At 40.4% G+C, this 22,019-nt stretch overlaps 1 protein-coding gene across 3 annotated transcripts; it reads left to right on the forward strand.

Annotated features, from left to right (window-relative positions):
* The first annotated feature begins 403 nt into the window (after nucleotides 1-403).
* LOC126361402 (uncharacterized) lies at nucleotides 404-21,442 on the forward strand. Of its 3 annotated transcripts, none has more exons than XM_049976611.1 (3): nucleotides 404-454; nucleotides 10,841-10,902; nucleotides 20,705-21,409. In XM_049976611.1, exons 1-3 carry the CDS (start codon nucleotides 431-433, stop codon nucleotides 21,102-21,104), a joined length of 486 nt encoding a protein of 161 aa, XP_049832568.1. In that variant the 5' UTR covers nucleotides 404-430; the 3' UTR covers nucleotides 21,105-21,409. The 3 variants fall into 3 exon arrangements, with proteins under 3 accessions (XP_049832568.1, XP_049826856.1, XP_049836198.1); XM_049970899.1 differs by lacking the exon at nucleotides 404-454 and adding an exon at nucleotides 9,430-9,699 and having other exon boundaries at nucleotides 20,705-21,442; XM_049980241.1 differs by lacking the exon at nucleotides 404-454 and adding an exon at nucleotides 10,563-10,601.
* Nucleotides 21,443-22,019: the final 577 nt, after the last annotated feature.

Here is a 22,019-nt window from a genome sequence, read left to right on the forward strand (position 1 = left end):
ATGAGAATGGCTCAACTCTGTTGTGGTTACCTCTTCGTTTGCCGTAGAGGTCCGCAAAAGGCCTGAGGCGGTTGAGATAAATTGTTTGAGTTCCGGATGACTCACTGTCCGCCCTTGGTGCCAGCATGCGAGCCTGCCAGGTACTGTCTCGAGTCTAGTTCACCCTCCCTTCCCTGCCCCTACCCCTGTCTGTGGCTAGTGCTGCTACCACCCCTTTGCTAAAGATTGCGACAGTCTTTGTTTCGCAACTCTACAGGGAGGACGCGCGTATCTTGTGAGGTCATTCTCTGGCTGTCAAGAAGTTGTTGGGGACCCGTCAAGGCAGTCTTAGGCGTTGTTAAGGCGAATCGGCTCCCTTCATTTATTGCTGACTCCTACAAGACGGACTGCATCCGAGATGGCAACGTTCGGTCACAATGAAAACAACACAATGATCGATGCTTCGAGACCTGAGGTAAGATTCGAATCTATTTCGTCCGTTTCTCGGAGACCTAAGACTTTTATCTGTCACATCAGCAAGCAGTTCTTGCTAATTGTGACGGCAGATGACACTAATGGCGCGTTTCTTGCTAAAACAGCACGAGGTGTTTGCCAGTTACATGTTTTCAAGCGTTATTTCCTTCTCCTTCTGTTAGTAAATTTACATTGTTTAGCGCTTCATTCACGTAGAAAATAATATTTACATTACGTGTAGGGTAGTCTTTCTTCGGATTGTATATTTTTATGCTTCAATTGTATTGTATTCTATAATTTTTGTGGTATCACAAAATAACGCACGTCTCATTTCGCTTTCCTTGGGGTTAATCCAGGCTGAGGACGGAAAGCAAGACAGAAACGTACGAATGAATGTATACATATCTTTAGAGGCAGATATGTTACCTTCAAAATTTATCCGGAAGAGTGTTGCATATTATACTTTTTTTTGCTGGTCTTGTTGAAGTACCCGAGGCTTTTATGTTGTGAACTAGTGCTTGCATTTATTGTGTTCAGTATTCCTTTTCAAGACTGCTTTCATAGTGAATTATAACTGTAACTTATTCACTCTGCGTTTTACACATAACTGACTTCTTGTTATGGAGCTCAAAAGAAACGAATTACGTGTTTCGGAGTAGGCACATACGGCCTAAGAAATGTCATTATAAGGACTTCTACATTGACTTCAGTGGTTTTACGTTTATTTCAGAAGTGCCAGGTTCGGTCTTTTGTCAACAGTTCTTCACCTTAATCTCTAGCATGGTCCTTCTGTCCGCAAAAACCGTGAGTCATTTCCCATGTTAACTTGTAACTCAGTGGAAGATCCTTTATTTGGCAATACCAATTCTAGCAAAGCGCTGTGATTTTCAATGTCTGTGCCCAACTTTTTAATGTACTTTTAGCTTGATAGCTAATTACCACCTTCAATTGCTGTGCGTAAAAAGAAGAGCACGAGCGAAATAATTGCGAAAGTAGCTCTTTTTCTTCGGGACGTGTGAAGGTTTCTGTTTTCATGTTTAATATATGCTGTGACAGAACCTTAACTAATTTCTAACAGAAAATCAGTTTCACTGAACAACATACGAATTTCAAAGACCCTATATCGTTCAAATTTTGCGTGTGTTTTGTTCGGTAGTTTTTTTTTTGTTTTTTTGTAATCAGTGGTCGTGCTTGACTCTTATTAACCATAGTTTCTGCTGCTACTTTAGACATTTCAATATTCGAGTTATCATGATCTTTATGCTTTGGATGTACATGCCCCATCAGGAGCTTATTACACATTATTACTTACACACTTGAAGATGGAACGAAACACTAGGGAAAACGGCTGAATTAGTAAAATCAGTTCACGTAGTAGACAGGTTCTGATTACGATATATATTTCTGTTACCCGCCGTTTGTTAATTATGATGAGCGTACTCAAGTGTTAAGAGTGTTGAAAGATATTCGTTGAAAGTTTTACTTAGTATTACATAGAACAGCACTGCGGATTAATTGGTTGCTATCTTGCCGTACTATCTAAGGAAATATAGGGTATTGCGGTCTCAGTAAGAAACAACTGTACCTGCAGAATCACACTCGTTGCACAATGCGTTTCATCTGGCGCTAACGGGATAAAGCGAGTGACATTTTGATAGTGCAGTGTTGTTCTTTGTAAAGTACTCAACGCATGCGTACTGGATCAAGACACCACACAAATGTTGACTTATAATTGAAAAGTTACTCGACAACAATCTACGGTACGCCGTAAGTTTTGTGAACACGCAATCCACTAAGTCCTAGGGGTAATACTTTATGGAATTGGAATTGTGTCCTTACGCGTCCGCATAATACAAGTGTCCCACTGAATGTAAGTTTCGTTAGTTCACTACATGTCTGATTACTATTTGCCCGGCACATGTGGTTATTAACTGAAATGTTAATTGCTTTGCAGGTTACTGCAGAATACAGATTTTACGTTTTATTTTTTATTTTTACGATAACTTCGCTATTTCTCTGCCACCTTACATCAAAAACTGTGGCGAAACGTCATCAACCACTTTGGCAATCAATAGCAGAACTGGAATTATTTTTAAAATATTTTCACTTTGATAATTCTTTTACGTTGAATGATATAGTTTTGAGGCACAGTTACAGTGAAACAGACAATTTCTCACATCAGATTTTTTTGGTTGTAGGGCACCACCACCGCAAGGAATTTTCACTGCATGGGGGGAATAAAATGCGAAAACTAAAGTACCTACAACAAAAATGTATCTTAATCTGAACAACTCGACTAATGACGAATCTGTCGTTTCGAAATCGGCAACAATGCTATTTGTGTCAATAAATAAAATTATGAAACGTGTCTGGTTGCGATTACCTTGCTACAAGGATCAACCTATATTTTGTACACAATTGTGGTCTCAAAACGTCAGTTTTCGACAAAATAGCATTAAATAATTGCTATAATTGAAAACTTGTTTGTGACAGTCCTCACATACGTATACTAATGAATTATGATGTGAACTGTCATCCGATCTACTAATTTTCATAATTTTTTCAATATCACTTGTTACACGGCGATGATAACAGGAAGAACACCACAGTAGAATAGCGTCCGTCTTTCTAGTTTATACCAATCGTACTGGATATCGGACAAGAGCGACTCGGACATTGTTGTGTTTTCAATGTTATAAACATTTTTTTCTTCAGATTATCCAATAATTACAAGCCGATATTTGATATTCTTAGTCTTCGTTGGAAGCAAGCTCTGAAATGAGAGCCAGCCCAATGGATGAAGAACCATATTCACAAGGCTACGGCGTGTAGAGCTACGTTTTTCATTGACAGTTAATTTTTTTGAGCGTCGTTCCGCTAGCATGTCTACCTAATTCAGATGTTGATGACGAGCCAATCGACTACTCATAACTGTCGGTATTGTCTATATTCGTGCATGGAAGTTAGTGCTACGAACTTTGGAAGTTTATATTTGGACGTTTGTTTATGAGCTTCGGTGCCCCAGCAGTCAAGCCACCAAACCTGAGGTTCGACGCTCGGCTGGTCCCAAGTTATTTTTCTTTTGTCTAGCGCATCTTTTCAGAAGAACATAGTGTTTGGGAAAAACGTATGCTCCCCTGCGGTTTGTATGGGGGAGTGTGGTGTTGTCTCAGTTCAGAGGAAGGAATTAGAGCTATATAAATAAATATTCACGTCAACCGCTTATGGAAATACAGCTTCCATCTCCAGTAGGAAGGATTAACTTCGCCAAGGGTCTATCTAGAATTTCTTTCGCACGTGTGTCACAGCAAGTTTGATAAAAATTCATGGTCGTTGATTGTGCAGTGAACATACGGTGCCACATTTATTTGTCAACTGAATTGCGATACTCTGGGGCCAGTCTGCATATGCTTATCCATTATTATCGAAGGTATTAATTTCAAAAACTTACTCCCTTTTTTGTTTGATATTTTGACAGTCATTCCACAACATAACTGAACTTATTTATGTCGTACCTTCAGCTCTACCGCTAATACAGCTCGTCCAGCAAGCTGCTCGTCGTTATTGGGAATGACTCAATTTTCTGACTGGTGGGTGTACTATGAGTCAAAGGTTTTATATAGAAGACGATCGTTTTACGAAAAGCGCCACTACAAGGGCATTTCGAAAGGCGCATTGTACTTATTATTTAATTTATTGATTCATTTCTTGAAGACAAAAGTGAACCGTTACAATTTGAGGCTGAAATCGCGTAAGAATTAAGAATTTATATTACATTTTCAGTCTGAAGCGGTTTTGTTCCGCATTCTTAAGCTAAATTCAGAACTTCTTTTTAAATTGTCCTTTTTCTTATGGTGTTCATATCATCAAAGTGTTATCATCTGCCAGCTTGGGTGGCCGAGAGGTTCTAGGCGCTACAGTCACTACGGTCGCAGGTTCGAATCCTACCTCGGGCATTGATGTGTGTGATGTCCTTAGGTTAGTTAGGTTTAAGTACTTCTAAATTCTAGGGGACTAATGACATCGGAAGTTAAGTCCCATATTGCACACAGCCATTTGAACCATTTTTTTTTGTTACCATCTAGTCGAAAATATACAGGCTCGGCGAGTTGCTGTCGTATGTTAATGTGGTCTTCAGTCCAAACGATTCAATGAGCTCTCCATGCTATTCTATCCTGTGCTAGTCTCTTCATCTCTGAATAACTACTCGAACCTACGTCCTTCTGAATCTGCTTACTGTATTCATCTATGGGTCCCCTTTTACAATTTTTATTCGCCACAGCTCCCTCCAGTTTTAAATTGAAGATCCCTTGATGTCTCAGAATGTATCGTGTGAACCGATCTCTTCTTTTAGTCAGACTGTGCCACAAATTTCTTTTCTACTCAGTTCTACTCAGTACCGTCTCATTAGTTACGTGATCTATCCATCTAATCTTCATCATTCTTCTGTAGCACCACCTTTCAAAAGCCTCAATTCTCGTCTTGTGTAAATTGTTTACCGTCGATGTTTCACTTCCATTCATGGCTACACTCCACTCGAATATGTTTAGAAAAGACTTCCTAACACTTAAATCTATGCTTAGTGTCAACAAATTTCTCTACCTCAGAAACACATGTCGTGGCAATGCCGGTCTAAACTTTACGGCTACATTCCATTATCCATGTCTTGATTTTGTTGATACATTTTGCACACCAGATAGAAGAGTTTTGTCATGGTTGGCTCTTCCAGTGTTATCAGTAGTTCGGACGGAATGTTGCCTACCCCTTGGGCCTTGTTTCGACTTAGGTCTTTCAGACCTCCACAAATTCTTCTTGCAGTATCATGTCTCTCATCACATCTTCATCAATGTCGCCTTCTACTTCTGCACTGAAACGCCAAAGAAACTGGCACATGCATGCGTATTCAGATACAGAAATATGTAACACAGGCAAAATACGGTGTGTTCGGCACGCAGTGTCTGGCGTAGTTGTTAAATCCTTTATTGATGCTACAATGGCAGGTTAACAAGATTTAAGTGAATTTGAACGTGGTGTTATCGTCGGCGAAAGATCGATGGGACGCAGCTACATTTAATGGCCTCTCAACATATGCCCCTCCATTGTGGTTACACCTGCGATACGGCTGTCTGTATCGCTGAAGCACACAAGCCACCGCCTTAAAATGCCAAGCTTAAACTTTCAACGTTGTTTACCAAGCTGGCATTCTATGGGTAACCCGCATCTTTCTTTTTTATTTTTTTCCTCAATATAGAATTTAGAAGGTTACTCAGATTGGGTTCTTTGGATGTTTAATTGTACATTTAAAGTAAATAAGCCTTGTCGTAAAACTGAAAATTGTGTGCAATTCGATTCTGGGCCAAGGCAGTAGCAGAAACTACAAGACGAATATAAATATAGAAAACAGAAATCAGTCTCTTTTTGAAATAGTTATTTATTTCGTGAATTGCTCCTGCACACCCTCTGAACATGAGCCTGGGAAGGTTTGAAAACTGGTTCATGAAATACATAACTATTTCAAAAAATGATTGGTTTCTGTTTTCTGTATTTATATTGAAAGAACTGTCAAAGGTTCGTAAACATCCGTAATGGATAAGTTTAATCTGCACGACGAATGTTTTAGTCTGCTGTCCACGTTTCAGGAACTGTTTCCATTCGGCAGGGAACAGTTCTAGCTATCAGAAGTACACCAAAAATCACTGTCAGTTCGGCAGCATCTAAACGTGTCCCAATTCTCATTCTGTTTATAGCAGCATTTGCACTGTAATGGTGAACAAAATACGAAACTCCAGCGTTGGTGAAGATGCATACGGTATTAACAATTTGTTAATCAAAGAATGTGTTGAAACATTGTGGCTGCAAGATCACTTGTTTCGTTCGCCTGGTAGATCATTTGACAGTGTTATCCTGGGGATAGTGAGCCACAGGAACACTGATTGGTCTACTTTGTTCCTGTCTTTGCAGTGAACTCTTCTCCTTTAGCAGAATCTTAATCACAAGTTCCACAGGGCATACGTATTACCTTCTTCCGAAATTACTTCAAGGTTATCTTCCGATTCTGATGCATCTTGTTCTAGAATAAAGTCCTCATCAGGTTTGCTCCATGCATCTTCTGCGTCACTGAAATTAAACTCATTTAGCATCCGAAGGTTGTCATCATTTGAGATTTGATTAATGGCCATTTTTGAAAATTTATAGCATTCACGTTATGAAAATAACAAAAAAATTAAATATGAGTACATCACAATATGTAACGTAGTGGGGTCCTTTGTATTTTTCTAATGAACAATCCATAGATCGAATTATGTGTTACGTATCTTAAACAGATAAAGGCCACATATAAAAATCAAGAACAAACTGACTCTCTGGGGTTCCTAGAGAACCATATCCGCTATTTTAAAGGGCCACCATAGTTAGTCAGTTATAATTTAGTTGGAAACCAGTGGAATAAGGTATAATGTATTTCTAACCCTTCAATTTCAATGTTGGCGGGGAGCGAATGGATGACTTGGCAATAGAAGACACGCAAGCTTTCCCACTCTATTGCTGTTTGGCTCATAAGTGTATATTATCGTTGCAATTAAACAGCTGCTAACGCTGTAACAGTACAAACCTTAACTTTTGCCTTGCGTAGTAAGTGCTGGCCGTAACTTTAAGTCAAGGCTTCTCGTAAAGATTCCTCTATTTTGGATTTCATTATAGTCAGACTTTAGGTGCAGTATTCTAAAAGTGACGAAATAAAACTCTAAACATGCGTCACTGTTATCTCTGGAGAACAGACACGCAAAATAAGACACGTAATAGTGCATCAATAAGTCGTAGTGTAAAAGATCTAGCTAATAGACTAGTCCAATACGAAACTTTGAGAGAACGGGTCAGTGCTTAGCGGCAACAAAATGCAACACATATTTTGAAAAAAATTTAAAAAAATGGCTCTGAGCACTATGGGACTTAACTTCTGAGGTCATCAGTCCCCTAGAATTTAGAACTACTTAAATCTAACTAACCTAAGGACATCACACACACCCATGCCCGAGGCAGGATTCGAACCTGCGACAGTAGCGGTCGCGCGATTCCAGACTGTAGCCTGTTATTTCTAGACCATGCCCTCTTCACAAATTATAGATTCAGGTATATCTTCTGAAGAAGGCTTAATTATTTGTGCTGAAACCTAGGTAAAGGTTGGTTTCATTACCTCAGTCGATGCTGATAGTTTCTTAGATTATCGTAATTGTTGACTGGGCTGCAATGTTGAAAGTACAACAATTATTTAGTTCTTTCGATAATAAATTTTCTAATCAGTATTCTGTAAAGTACGTACTGACTCAGTGACCTGGCTGCTTTGCCTTACGTGGTCCTACGACACCTGATAAATAAGTATAAACGAATAAAAAGAATAAAATAGGCTTATACAGTAGAGCACACAGCCGTTATAAGGAAAGCGGTTCCAGCAATTTTACTGAAAATGCTTAATACCAACGAATGTGGCTCAGTCAGACATAGATTGGTAGTTTTCGATGTCAAATAAGAATGTGGCTCAGGTTACATCTGACCTGAACTGAAGCAGACAAATGCGAAATGTGGGTTGTCCTTTGCAGACGTGTTTACCCTCGAAACGCGTCGAACGTTCTTTAAGCAGTGAAAATGTAATGACTAGGTACGGTTTGTTACTGGCAGACACCTTGAACAACCTTGACCAACGAGGTTTCCATCTGAAATGTTTTATGAAACCATGTAAATTCTAAAGGACAATCATCGGACTTGACCTTGATGCGTGCTGTTCCTCGAATTCGCCCACGTTGTCTTCACCAGAGCGCCACCTTGTCTGGTGTTTGTAACATAACAAATATTTTACGCACTAAAAAGATCACGCACGTAAAGTCACTGTCATGTGTGAAACAACATTCAGGTTCGGGACTGCGTGAGCGTGATAGGAACTGTTGTTATACTCTGGTGGAAATGTCTTTATTCTAGGCAGTCCAGTCGTTTGTGATTTGTCATCATCATTTTCGGCACACAGTTTCTCATTACTAGATCTATCCATAAAAGTTACCAGACTAACAGTTCTTGATATCTCTGAGCATTGTTCAAGAAACTAATCTATGAGCTAACTTCTTTCAGTTTTTGTGTATTTGCCACGAATAACATCACTTCCCCGCCTTTATTCAAAGCAACATTTTTTTCATGTTCCACCATAAACAGAATTGCAGTGTGTTTTCCATTATTAGATGGTTCCCATTGTGATTACTGCCGATTAAGTAGTTAAAAGGACTGTGAAGACTGACACCTGGTAGACAAAGTAGAAAGTAGTTTGACATTTTTGGGTATAGTTTCGAGCCAATGTTATCCGTTAGGAAGTGGAACATTTTTTTCTGCGTATTGTGGGTGGTGTGACACTAATTCACAGCAGTAACTACAAACTACTGCTATTGTTAAGTCATTGCGTATAAATACCTGTAAACTGTGTGTGTCCAGCAGTTGTGGTTGGTAAAATAATAAAAATAAAGACCATAAATGAACGAACACGCCAAATAAGCCACAGCAGAGGCATCCATGTTCCCGCTGTAACAGTGATTTCACAGGTTCCTGATTTTTCTGTGTCAAAGTGGTCGATGCAGATTCCATTTCTTTTTGTTTGTGTTAACGAGTCGTGGTCTATACCCACTGGTCATTATACTGCAGTATACTTAATCTTTTTAAATGTATTACGTTTAAGTGAGGCCCAGACTGGTCGTTTTCTGTCAAGTGTCCCAGAATAGCATAAGCTGTTTTCCATCCTTTCTAGGTTGTGTTTTCCTCAAATTTATTATAAGATTTGTTGCGCGGGATCAGTTTGTGTGTGAGCTCAATTACCTGTACACGCACGTGGGTCCATAGCATTCCTCGTGACAATATCTCCCAGAACAGGCCTCGGAAAGCGAACGGTACCGACCGATCGCCTCAGTCGATAATCGTCACTGGATGCGGATATCAGAGGGCATGTGGTAAACACACCGCTTGCCCGACAGTTGTCAGTTCTCAGTCAAGTAGCTCCTCAGTTGGTCTCACGAGGGCTGAGTACAGCTCTTTCGCCAACAGCTTTCGGCAGACTCGTGTTAGCCAATACCGACGGTTTGGTGATCTGACGGAAACCGGTGTTCACATAAGCCAATTATGCAGACACACAAAATCGTTGGCGCAGTGACAATATCAGCGCACGATTTTACGTTTGTGGCGCAGTACACATCAGAGTTTTGGCTGAGTTTGTTGGTTGTAACAGTTTCTGTGCCTTCGACGGAAAATTCTGCTAGATGTGATTTCATGCTGTCTAATTTAACTCTCTTTGCAACTACGCTGAATACAGTGAAATAAGGGGCTTCACATATAACAGCAATTAGGAAATGATAGAACTTTTCTTCATCTTGTCTTAATGACCTGGAAGATAACATCTATTATCACGAACGAAGTGTTCACATAAGCCAATTATGCAGACACACAACATCACTTTCACATGATACTGATCTGCATATACTGATAACAGGTTACAAGTTTCAACATATTCCGCCCACTACACATAAACTGTGTTACCCACATTTTCATAAGGTTTGATCATGTATTTATGGTATCCGACACTTCGTGCAAATGTCTGTCAGTATCTGGATCTCGCCTTACAAATCAGAACACATGATGAAACACTGAAACGGGAAGGCCAGTCCTCTCGAAAAAAAAAAAAAAAATAAAAAAATAAAATTGCATCCAGATCACTTTTGCTATGCTGAATAAAAGAGCATCATAATACAAGAAGATGATTACTTTACGGTTTTCTAATCATTAACGCATCATTTGAAAGAGTCTACAACATTGCCTGTTCTGCTTCATGTATTGTTACTGCATATTATTACAAATTTTATGTCATACAACTTTTGTCGTACTTTACTTCTACAGTCTCGGTTTATTTACTTACTCAGGAGAAATTTCACGTTAATCCAGATGCAGTTACTTTCGTGGACGTTAAATGTAAATACTAGAAATAGAAAGGGAAATCGGAGAAGTTTTCGCAGTTTTTCTACCACGGTCTGTGGGAGTTTATGGTGATTTCAGACTTGAGGGAGAGATTATAGTGATGAAAATCTCGACGTTTCTGCATTTTTTAGCTATTAATAACGTTTTAGGTAATCATTTAATCAGGGAAACTCACAGCGTAGTTTTTATTTGCAAAGGAGTATCTGAGATGAAATATGAAATTTCGTTTCGTACATAATGAATCCATTTTGCTAAAAATTGGTAACAAAATCGAATTAGACTATAAAATAGTAGCCGTAAAGGCAGTCCCTAGAACATAAAATGTGTTTGTTCTTGTAGTAAAAATTTTTAAATGCTATCATTAACAGATTTTTCGTTTGCCTTTCAGGAAATTTTGATCACCTCAATGAAGAATATCCACTTAGACGAAGCGAACAAAGGCAACAACATGTAAGTAAACATTATCTGAAACATATTTTCTTTTGTAGAAATCCTATTATGGATCGGGTTTCTATCATTTTCTTTCTATGCATGGCTCCAGTACAAGATTTTCCTAACTTATCACTGTTCTTTTTTGCCCTCAATAAGGAATGAATTATTGCGCAGCTGGAAAAGAATTCAGAGTTCTCATTTACTGTTACTATCAGATAGAAGAAAACGCTAGAGACTGGACGGTATTGTAAGATCCTGATGTTGCTATGGTGGACTTCAGAAGGCTGGTTTGGTGTACCGCTTCGAACTACTGTATCCTCCTCAAATCTTTTCTTTACTGCTCCGCTACACAACCTACATTTACCTCAGTTTCCTTGCTGTAGCCAAGGGTCAGTCTTCTATAGATTTTACCTCCCACGATTTCCTCAGTTACCAATTAATTAATCAAGAATTGTTCTATCAAGTTGTCCCCTCTTTTAGTAAAGTCCTACCACCAATTTGTCTTTCCAGTTTTTATTTAGTAGGTCCCCACCTCTTCATTAGTTACCGACCTAGCCATCTTATCTTCCATAGGCGGCTCCACATTTCAGTCTTTTGTTCTCTTTATGTATGAACTGTGACTCGTCGACATTTTACTTCGGCAAAATATTTTCAGGAAAGACTTCTTAACACCGAAATTTATATTCTCCTTTTCAGAAACATTTATCGTACTATTACCAGCTGCCTTTTCAGATGCTCTTCAATTAGAAAAACTTATCGATCACTTTGATTCAGTTCCTAATTTAACTCACAAATAAGTGCCTGCAGAAGGTTCATCAAACCACCGTAGAAATAGTTCTCTACCGTTCCATTCTGAATAGCCCTCAGTAAACACGACAGTTAAATGTTTTATAATAAACTCTGATTTCTTTTCTTTTATTACGATAGTCATTTCTTCTCATGTAGGTGGGCACTAACAAAACATTTTCACACCCTGAGGAGAAAGGTGGTGATTGAATTTTCTTGAGAAGATCCTGCCCGTAACGAAAAACGCCTTTCTTTCAATTATTGCCACCCCAATTCACGTATCGTATCCATGACACTCTGTCAACATAAAACGAGTTTCCCTTCTTTGTACTTTTTCGATGTCCTTCGACAATACTATCTGATGCAGATCCCACACCTTGCAGAAATACTTCACAAGAGTGGACCAAGGCAGTGTAAGCTGTCGCTCCAGTAGTCCTCTTGCCTTTTCTAAATGTTCTGCCAATAATTCGCAGTCTTTGGTTTGCTTTCCCCACAACATTACCTATGTGATCGGCCCAATTTAGATTATTCGTATTTGTAACCCCTAAGTATTTAGTTGAATTTACAGTCTTCAGATCTGTGTGATTTATCGTGTTACCGAAAGTCCTTTTGGTACTTAGGTGGATGACTTTTCATTATTTACAGTCAATTGTTACTCTTGGCACCACACGGTTATCTTGTATAAATAATTCTTTAGTTGTTTTTGATCATATGATGGCTTCACAAGTCTGTAAATGACAGCATAACCTGCAAAATTCTAAGAGGCCTAATCTGATTGACTCTAAAATCTTTCATGTACATCAGAAACAGTAGAGGGCCTCTAGCACGTCCTTGAGGGGACGCCACGTATTAATTCTGTTTTACTCGACGATATCCCGTCGGTTACTGCCAAATTTGACCTATTCGACAGGAAATCACGGATATAGTTGCACGACTGAGACGGTACTCCATAGGAATGCAATTTCGTTAGAAGGCGCTTTGAGGAATTGTATCAAAGCTTTCTGGACGTCTAAAAATATGGAATAAGTGTGACACAGTCGATAGCCCTTATTACTTCGTGAAAATAAAGAACTGCTTTTGTTTCACGAAAGCGGGATGGCACTTATTACAACATGAATATAAAAAAACTGCCTTTGTTTCTCGGAAAAACGATATTTTCTGAATCCGTATTGACTATTTGTCAATAAATCGTTTTCTCTGAGGCAATGCATAGTTCTCGAGTGTAGTACATGTGGAAAAAAAAACAACTAAAAATCGATGTTAGCGATATGGGTTTTTAGCTCAGTGGATTACTCTTATTTCCTTCCTTGGGTACTGGTGTGACTTGTACAACTTTAGGTACGGATTTTATGAAAAGCGAGCGGTTGTATATCATTGCTAAAAATGGAGATATTGTATGAGTACACTCTGAAAGAAACCTGACTGTAGCCGAGCGGTCTGAGGCGCTGCAGTCATGGACTGTGCGGCTGGTTCCGGCGGAGGTTGGAGTCCTCCCTCGGGCATGGGTGCGTGTGTTTTTCCTTAGGATAATTTATGTTAAGTAGTGTGTAAGCTTAGGGACTGATGACCTTAGCAGTTAACATCCATAAGATTTCACACACATTTGAACATTTGAACCTGACAGGTAAGCAGTCCTGTCCGGAGTTATTTATGCATTGCGCTTTAATTCGACTACTTTCAACGACCCTTATTTTATTTTTTGGATATCCATCTTATAACCCTTTTTTAGACATTAATTTTACTGTTCAACTGATGTATGAAGTGCATTCCGTCAGTGAGAGATTTTTAATGGCACTGGCAAACCGCAAATATTTGTTGTCCCTGAACCTTAAATTTTCTTCTCAAATGTCTCTTTCGTTCACGTTATTTGTTGTTCAGTCTACAGGTAGAGTAATTTTACTTCAGATTACCGAATATAGTGTATATCGGCCACTCTGAAAAACTGCTCCAGTCGATATGTAAAATACATGATAGCTCAAATACTGCAGGTTTCAAGAGCAATATAAAAATAGGGCTACCGAAGAAGGCAGCTTCTGGCAAGCGGAATTTTATCGAACAATCAGTTTAAGAAGTATTGTTTGCAAAAACGTGAGCGTGGTTTATCTTCAAAAGAATAGTACAACTGAAAATAGCTGACCTGCGGAAAAATGAAACTGGGGTCCGTCAAAAAAAAAAAAAAAGAAAAAAAGAAAAGCAGAACGTGTGAAGGAGTACTTTCTCAACAACTTACTTTAGATGACACGTTCAAGAAAGACAAACATATATTTACAACAAAGCAACACACTCTTTGAAATTCAGATTACCGAATATAGTGTATATCGGCCACTCTGAAAAACTGCTCCAGTCGATATGTAAAATACATGATATGAATGAATCAGGGACAATACACAAGTAGCAAACGATTACGACTAATGGAGAATGACAGCAGTCACAAGAGCCAAAAGACATCAGTGAGAATCAGAAGTTGTGAACTTGACTGAAGTAAAATTACTTGCCTCCTATTTCATTATTGGGTTTTATCTTGTTTACTGTTTTCATATTCACACGAGAATACTCTCTACTTCAGAGAAAAAGTTGTGATGCTAATTTGGGCCCAAAGTTACCCTCAAAGGATGTAACAGAATCTGACGGCGATTAATAAACGACACTCCAAAATGTTTCGGAGTTTCTTATTGCTGGTGTGAGGCGAGGAAAGGGACGTACAAGGGCTGGACAAAAATATGGTAACACCGTAAGAAATGCGTGCTTGAACATCAGTTTTAGCAGTCCTGAAAGTGACACTGTTGTTTTCGGCCTATGGAATGACCTCAACACGTTGCTAATGTTAATTGTGGCCATAAGTGTATACTTGTGAGTGCGTAAAATCGGAGGTACGTGAACTCGAACGTGGGCAAATTGTTCACGCTTGTATCGATATTTCCGGAAACAAGGTAGACGAAATATTTGGCACCGTATCGGAAATGTATATCGCGTACAGGGTAAGCGCAAAAAACATCGTCCACTAAGTCACAACGCGGTTGAAAGTATGTGTTGAGTAATAACGGCAGACAGTTGTTGAGGAAGATTGTGACGACAAATACGGTACTATCAGCTACAAAAGTCACTATTGATCTGAATGTCGCACTCGTGAACCCCGTCAGCACCAAAAACAACCCGAAGGGAGTTCGATAACAGGGAATTCCAGGGCAAAAGAGAGTTGACTTAATAGTGATGCAAATGCCCGTAACGGAAAATGCGCCGAAGCTACGAAACCTATACTACGGAGCGATGGAGGAAAGTAATGTGGTCGGGTGTGCCTTGTTTCACATTGTTTCGAACTTCTGGCCTTTTGTATGTGAAACATGAGTGAAACATGCAGCCGTATGGTGGTATTCCATTCGTCCCATGGTTCCTCTGCAAAGTAAAATTGCTGTGAGGGATTAAGTGACCATTTTGTTTGCTCAGGATATTTTCATAGTACAGTGTTTATCCCGCAATGGTAATACTGTGTTCCAAGATTACAAGGCTCTTGTTCACACGGATCACTTCATCCAAGCCTGGTTATGTGAGCATGGGGATGAATTGTCGCTCCTCCCTGATAACCATAGTCTACATATCTCAATATTATTGAGCCCTCGTGGTCTGCTTAACCATACAATGACGCACGCCACTCCGTACTTGTTTTCTAGTTGATGAACCTACTGGGAATATAGGGCTGCCTTATGGAATTCAGAAACTGTTAATTTTTAATGCGTCACCTCAATTTTTGTACGCAAGAGTTTTCAAAAATCTGTAAATTAAACTAAACCACTAATTTTAATCGTGCACTCTCTAATTTTTATGAATTTATTTATTTAAGTTGCTCAGACTACTGCTTTCAAGTCCTCTCTAACACCGTACTCTTGTTTCACACATAGAGTACTTTGTTTACGTCGCAGTCACCTAAGAACATATGAAAAATAATAATATAATGATTTGACAGTCTGTAGAAACGTCATGAGTAAATACTACTAGCTAAGAGCTAATAAGTTCACACTGACAGTACTTCTACAACTTCTTTTTCGAATAATAACAATACCATTAATAATGATAACAACAATAATAGTGATAGTGGCAGATATAAAAAGAATTTATTGATGAACAAAATAGATATTTTCTGATATATCGAATACCGGGTGAGGGAAATTTAAAGAGATTGCACCGGCTAAGAACGGTGGGAAATGAGGAAAATATGTTTGGAAAGAATTAAGATAAGGGGTAATGAATGCGTACAGGAACAATTGTAGTCATTATTGCTGCTTCGGTGGACAAGTCATTAATAGGCCTTTGGAGATGTTATTCATTTCTTTAACACAGTGCCGGAGGTTATTCCAGAATCAGGTTCCTGCTGCTGAAAAGTTTCGAAGTCTTTGCTAAAGTCTAAGAAGCAACCGATAGTCGCCTCTTGTACATTCACGACAAGCTTGAGGTTGTCTTTTTTCTGTATTAAGGCAGATGTTTTGCTGCGCTATTTACGGAAAAGTGATTGGAATTCGTCTGATAGTTTGCTTGTAGTTAAATTGTTTGTTTGCTTGTAGTTAAATAGTTTGTTACCTGGTCGTGGACTGTATATTCTAAAGCCGTGGACAGTGAGAGAAGAATGAAAATAATCTGATAATCCGTGCCAACGTCCTTTTTAAGTAGTATTACGATATCGCAGTGCCTGTCTTGGTCAGAAGTACATCTACATCTACATCCATACTCCGCCAGCCACCTGACGGTGTGTGGCGGAGGGTACCCTGAGTACCTCTATCGGTTCTCCCTTCTATTCCAGTCTCGTATTGTACGTGGAAAGAAGGATTGTCGGTATGCTTCTGTGTGGGCTCTAATCTCTCTGATTTTATCCTCATGGTCTCTTCGCGAGATATACGTAGGAGGGAGCAATATACTGCTTGACTCTTCGGTGAATGTATGTTCTCGAAACTTTAACAAAAGCCCGTACCGAGCTACTGAGCGTCTCTCCTGCAGAGTCTTCCACTGGAGTTTATCTATCATCTCCGTAACGCTTTCGCGATTACTAAATGATCCTGTAACGAAGCGCGCTGCTCTCCGTTGGATCTTCTCACTCTCTTCCATCAACCCTATCTGGTGCGGATCCTACACTGCTGAGCAGTATTCAAGCAGTGGGCGAACAAGCGTACTGTAACCTACTCGTTTTGTTGTCGGATTGCATTTCCTTAGGATTCTTCCAATGAATCTCAGTCTGGCATCTGCTTTACCGACGATCAACTTTATATGATCATTCCATTTTAAATCACTCCTAATGCGTACTCCCAGATAATTTATGGAATTAACTGCTTCCAGTTGCTGACCTGCTCTTTTGTAGCAAAATGATAAGGGACCTATCTTTCTATGTATTCGCATCACATTACACTTGTTTACATTGAGATTCAATTGCCATTCCATGCACCATGCGTCAATTCGCTGCAGATCCTCCTGCATTTCAGTACAATTTTCCATTGTTGCAACCTCTCGATACACCACAGCATCATCTGCAAAAAGCCTCAGTGAACTTCCGATGTCATCCACCAGGTCATTTATGTATATTGTGAATAGCAACGGTCCTATGACACTTCCCTGCGGCACACCTGAAATCACTCTTACTTCGGAAGACTTCTCTCCATTGAGAATGACATGCTGCGTTATGTTATCTAGGAACTCCTCAATCCAATCAAACAATTGATCTGATAGTCCGTAAGCTCTTACTTTGTTCATTAAACGACTGTGGGGAACTATGTGAAACGCCTTGCGGAAGTCAAGAAACACGGCATCTACCTGTCAACCCGTATCTAAGGCCCTCTGAGTCTCGTGGACGAATAGCGCGAGATGGGTTTCACACGGCCGTCTTTTTCGAAACCCATGCTGATTCCTACAGAGTAGATTTCTAGTCTCCAGAAAAGACATTATACTCGAACATAATACGTGTTCCAAAATTGCATGTTCCTTCGAACATGCATGCATGTCCGAACGAAGGGGCACTCGGGCGACCATAGCCATTATGAAGTACATAAAACGAATTCTCGGTCGCGAATTTGGACAATGGCGACAATAAAAACTTGTGCCTGTCCAGGACTGGAATCCTGACTTCCAGCTTTTTGTCAGCGGTCACCATACCATAAAGCTGTCTGAGCACGCTTTACGACTAGACTCAAACTTCGGTAGCTGGTCAACCATATATTTCCAACCTGCACTCGTACAACCATTATGTTTAATCCTGTACAGGGGAAACATTTTGGTTGAAAGACCTACCCGATGCTTGCGGAGAAATACGATACTGGTGTACGTGTGTTGTTGAGTAGTACATTTCGTCATATTTATCCGAAGAAAGATTGCATCCTACTTCTGAAGAACACAGACACTGCAATAAAGTATTTCTCTACTGGACATCATCTAGAGGTCTACCGTCTATGGGAATATAAACTCAGATGACGAAAGTGATGGGATATCACCGAAAATGATGTCGGGCCTCCTTTTGCCCGGTGTAGCGACGCAGCTCATGGACTCAGCAATTCGTTGGAAGTCCTGCAGAAATATTGAGCCATGCCGTCCATAATTTTGAAAATGTTGCCAGTGCAGGATTTTGTGCACGAGCTGATCTCTCTATTGTGGGCCGTAAATGTTCGATGGGATTTTTGCAGGACGATGTGCAAGGTCAAATCATATGATCGAATTGTCCAGAATTTTCCTCAGACCAATCGCGAAAAATTGTGGCTTGGTGACATATCGCACTGTGATTGATCGATAACGATTTCATCATTGTTTAATAACATGAATGGCAGCAAATGGTCTGCAAGTAACAGAACATAACAATTTACAGTCAATGATCGGTAAAACACCAGCGTGCACAGTGCCTTTTTGATAACCTGGGTCGATGGTTTCGTAAATTTTGTAGCACATCCGAACCCCACTTAGCCTTTATCAATTGAAATAGGGACTCGTCTCACCAGGCCACAGTTTTCCAGTCCTCCTGGGTCCAACCGATAAGTTGACGACTCCAGAAGCGATGTAGTTGATGTCGTGTCTTAGCCAAGCATTCGTGTCGGTCGTCTGCTGCTGTACGCCATTAAGGCCAAAGTCGCTGCTCTGTCTTCTTTATTTATTTAGCATCCGTGTCATCGTACAAACGATACTGGACTTGTCATACATAGAAATTAACAATTTAGAATATACAAAATGAAATTGTCTACAATTGGATTTGTCATACACAGAAATTAAAATATTAGAATGTACAAAATGAAATTGTCTATAATAAACGACAGCAAACTTACAGTTTTGTTTCCACATAAATGGTTTATAGTAATTTGTTACTCAGTAACAGTATATAACTAGTGCTATAGACGGTAAAGTATAATAAAAGCTGAAACAAACGAAGGTAGAAAATTTTTGAGGTTAGTTTGTAAAGATATTCATTTATTGAGTAGCTACATTTATCAATTAAAAATTTTCTAAGTTCCAATTTAAAATTTGTATTGTCCTTTAAATCTTTAATGTACTGAGGCAGTGCGTTATAGAAATTAATGCCCATGTTGCTTACATGCTTCTGAGTTCGTGTTCTTCTTACTTGTTCTATGGGGAGATCATTCTTGTTCCTTGTGTTATAGTTGTGACAGTCTGCATTTGTTTGGTGATTGCTTAGATTAGCTTTGGTTAAGAGTACACATTTAAGTATATAGACTGATGGCAGAGTAAGTATTCCTAACTTTTTGAAAAGAGGTCTGCACTGAGCTTCTGTTGGACTGTTCGTCATTATTCGAAAAGCCCGTTTTTCTAAAATAAAAATATCTTTCAAATTAAAATTTGAGCTGGCCCAGAACAATATTCCAAATGAGGCAACAGAATGAAAATATCCGAAGTATGCCATTCTGATGCCTTCTAGAGTGCAAAAGTCTGCAATAACTCTCTGTGCAAAGCAGGCTGAGTTAAGTACCGGATACGATCGTCGTACGTCAAACATTGATTCTGTGGTTATGTCATGCAGTGTGGCTTATCTGTTAGCGATGACAATACACAAACGCCGCTGCCCTCGACCGTTAAGTGAAGGCCTTCGGCCACTGCCTTGTCCGTGGTGAGAGGTAATACCTGAAATGCGGTTTTCTCGCACACTGTTCACATTGTGGGTCTCGGTCTCTTGAATTCCCTTACTATTTGCGAAATGGAATGTCCCACGCGTCTAGATTGAGCTACCATTCCTAGTGCAGACTCTCCTAATTCCCGTCGTGCGCTCATAATTACCTCGGATATCTTTTCCGATGAATCCCCCGGGTAGAAATAACAGCTCCGCCAATGTACTGGCCTTTTGTACCTTGTGTTCGTGATACTACCCTCATCAGTATATGTGCCCATCGCTGTCCCGTGACGGATGTCACCTTAGTGCACATAAGCCTAGTGGATGTATGAGTGCAGGTTGCAGACACATGGTTGGCATCATATGGAAGCTGGATTGTGGCCGTGAAGCGTGCTCGGATAGCCTTATGGAAAGGTGACTGCTCTCTAAGTGGGAAGTCCGGGTTCGAGTCCCGGCACAACAAAAATTTCCATTGTCGTTCCTTTATACAGATGAAAATTGTCCACATTTGCAACTGGCGACAAATTTCATTTTAGGTAGTGGCTTAACAAGTCCCAGTTGGCAAACCTCGTGGACAACACTCGTGGCTAAGGATTGGTTGATGTGTTATAGTGGGAGAAAGTGAGTCAATAATAAAGTTCATTATTTGGTCTGTGATGCCATCAAATGGGTCAAATGGCTCTGAGCACTATGGGACTTAACATCTGAGGTCATCAGTCCCCGTAGAACTCAGAACTACTTAAACCTAACTAACCTAAGGACATCACATACATCCAAGCCCGAGGTAGGATTCGAACCAGAGACCGCAGCGGTCGCTCGGATCCACACTGTAGTGCCTAGAACCGCTCGGCCACACAGGCCGGCGTGATGCCATCGTGCCACTAGATGCTGATGACCGTGTGCACCGCAACATGGCTCCCACTAACTCGAACCACCTGTCTGTTACCACAGGGACGTGGACATCGCTGATGCGTCCGTACCGTCACCGGAGGCGCGCAGCCGCCAGTTCAAGCAGTGCGGCGACGAGGAGCGGCTGTCAGTGCTGCAGGAGGCCCAGGCGAGCAGCAAGAAGCTGAAGACCGGCCAGCGCATGCGGCAGCACGTGCGCGAGATGACGCCGTACGACTGGAGCTGTCAGCGTCGCTTGCGGAAGACGCTCGAGGAGGCGGCGGTGTCGCGGAGGGAGGAGCGCCATAAGGCGAAGGACCTGCATCAGGCGGTACCGCCGAGCCGCCCCGCCGCCAACGGCTACAGTGGACGCGCCAGCATCTGGGCCCCGGGGGGGTTCAACCCGCTGCTCGACCTGAGCCACCTGCTCAACAGCCCCGAGTGGCAACAGGACGGGGCTTAGCCCGGCGGCGACGGAGCCCTCACGCAAGAACGTCAGCCCTATGGTCAGCTCTGAACTCCGCTTCCTGCACTGAGTTTGACCACCTCCGTCTCAGACCTTCCAACTGTCCCTACTCCTTCAAAACAAAACAAAACAAAGAGAAAACCACCTCAGCTACTGTCACTCTCGGGTCACCTTACCCAAATACTAATATTCTGATTAACTTGTTGAGCAGCAGCACAGTAAGACACAAGTCCCAATGACAACGAATGCATAGTTGCACATAATATTTAAACAGTGTTACATAGTGCTGATATGTATGAAAATTAACTCATACGAATAAAACAGATTTATAAAAATAATTTGTTCAAAACGGTTAATTGTTTTACAGTACCTTCTTCCTTAATTATATCCCGAAGTAAATGCAATATTCGTGTGTCTGAAACTAATGACCCCGTTTGATGTATAACATTTAGCTACTATTTTGACAGCAACTGCACTTACAATTTCATTATCACGACAATCGTGTGAATGGTAAGTTCAGGGATTCCGTCGTATGCTGTGTGGTCAGAAAATGTGTGAAGTGCTTGTAGGGATGTTACAGTACAGGTTGTACTGAGGCATAAAAGTTAAGAAAAAAATTCGATACGTTTCTCGTTTCCGAGTTATTTAGCATAGAATTTAACCAATGGGGGCGTTGCGCGCTCACACTCAAGCGGCCTGCCAGGGGCGGTGTTTCCCAACGAGTGCTTTGTATCGTTAGCTCAATTTACGCGTGCGTCGATCTGATTGGCTAACTTCAGTGCTAAATAACTCGGAAACGCCGCAACGTATCGAATTTTTTTCTTAACATTTGTGTCTCAGAACAACCACAGATTTTATAAGTGTTACAGAGTTGAAATTTAGCCTGATAAATTAATATTAGTACAACACACC

This window comes from Schistocerca gregaria, chromosome 1, assembly GCF_023897955.1.
Source record: "Schistocerca gregaria isolate iqSchGreg1 chromosome 1, iqSchGreg1.2, whole genome shotgun sequence".
Classification (NCBI taxonomy): domain Eukaryota; kingdom Metazoa; phylum Arthropoda; class Insecta; order Orthoptera; family Acrididae; genus Schistocerca; species Schistocerca gregaria.

Excerpts from the sequence above, each read along its gene's own strand:
- LOC126361402 (XM_049970899.1), top strand. The coding sequence starts at position 9,604 with ATGCAGACACACAAAATCGTTGGCGCAGTGACAATATCAGCGCACGAT. Across the intron at positions 9,700-10,840 it reads AGTTTTGGCTGAGTTTGTTG|GAAATTTTGATCACCTCAAT; the intron begins GTTGTAACAGTT and ends TTTGCCTTTCAG. Across the intron at positions 10,903-20,704 it reads GCGAACAAAGGCAACAACAT|GGACGTGGACATCGCTGATG; the intron begins GTAAGTAAACAT and ends CTGTTACCACAG.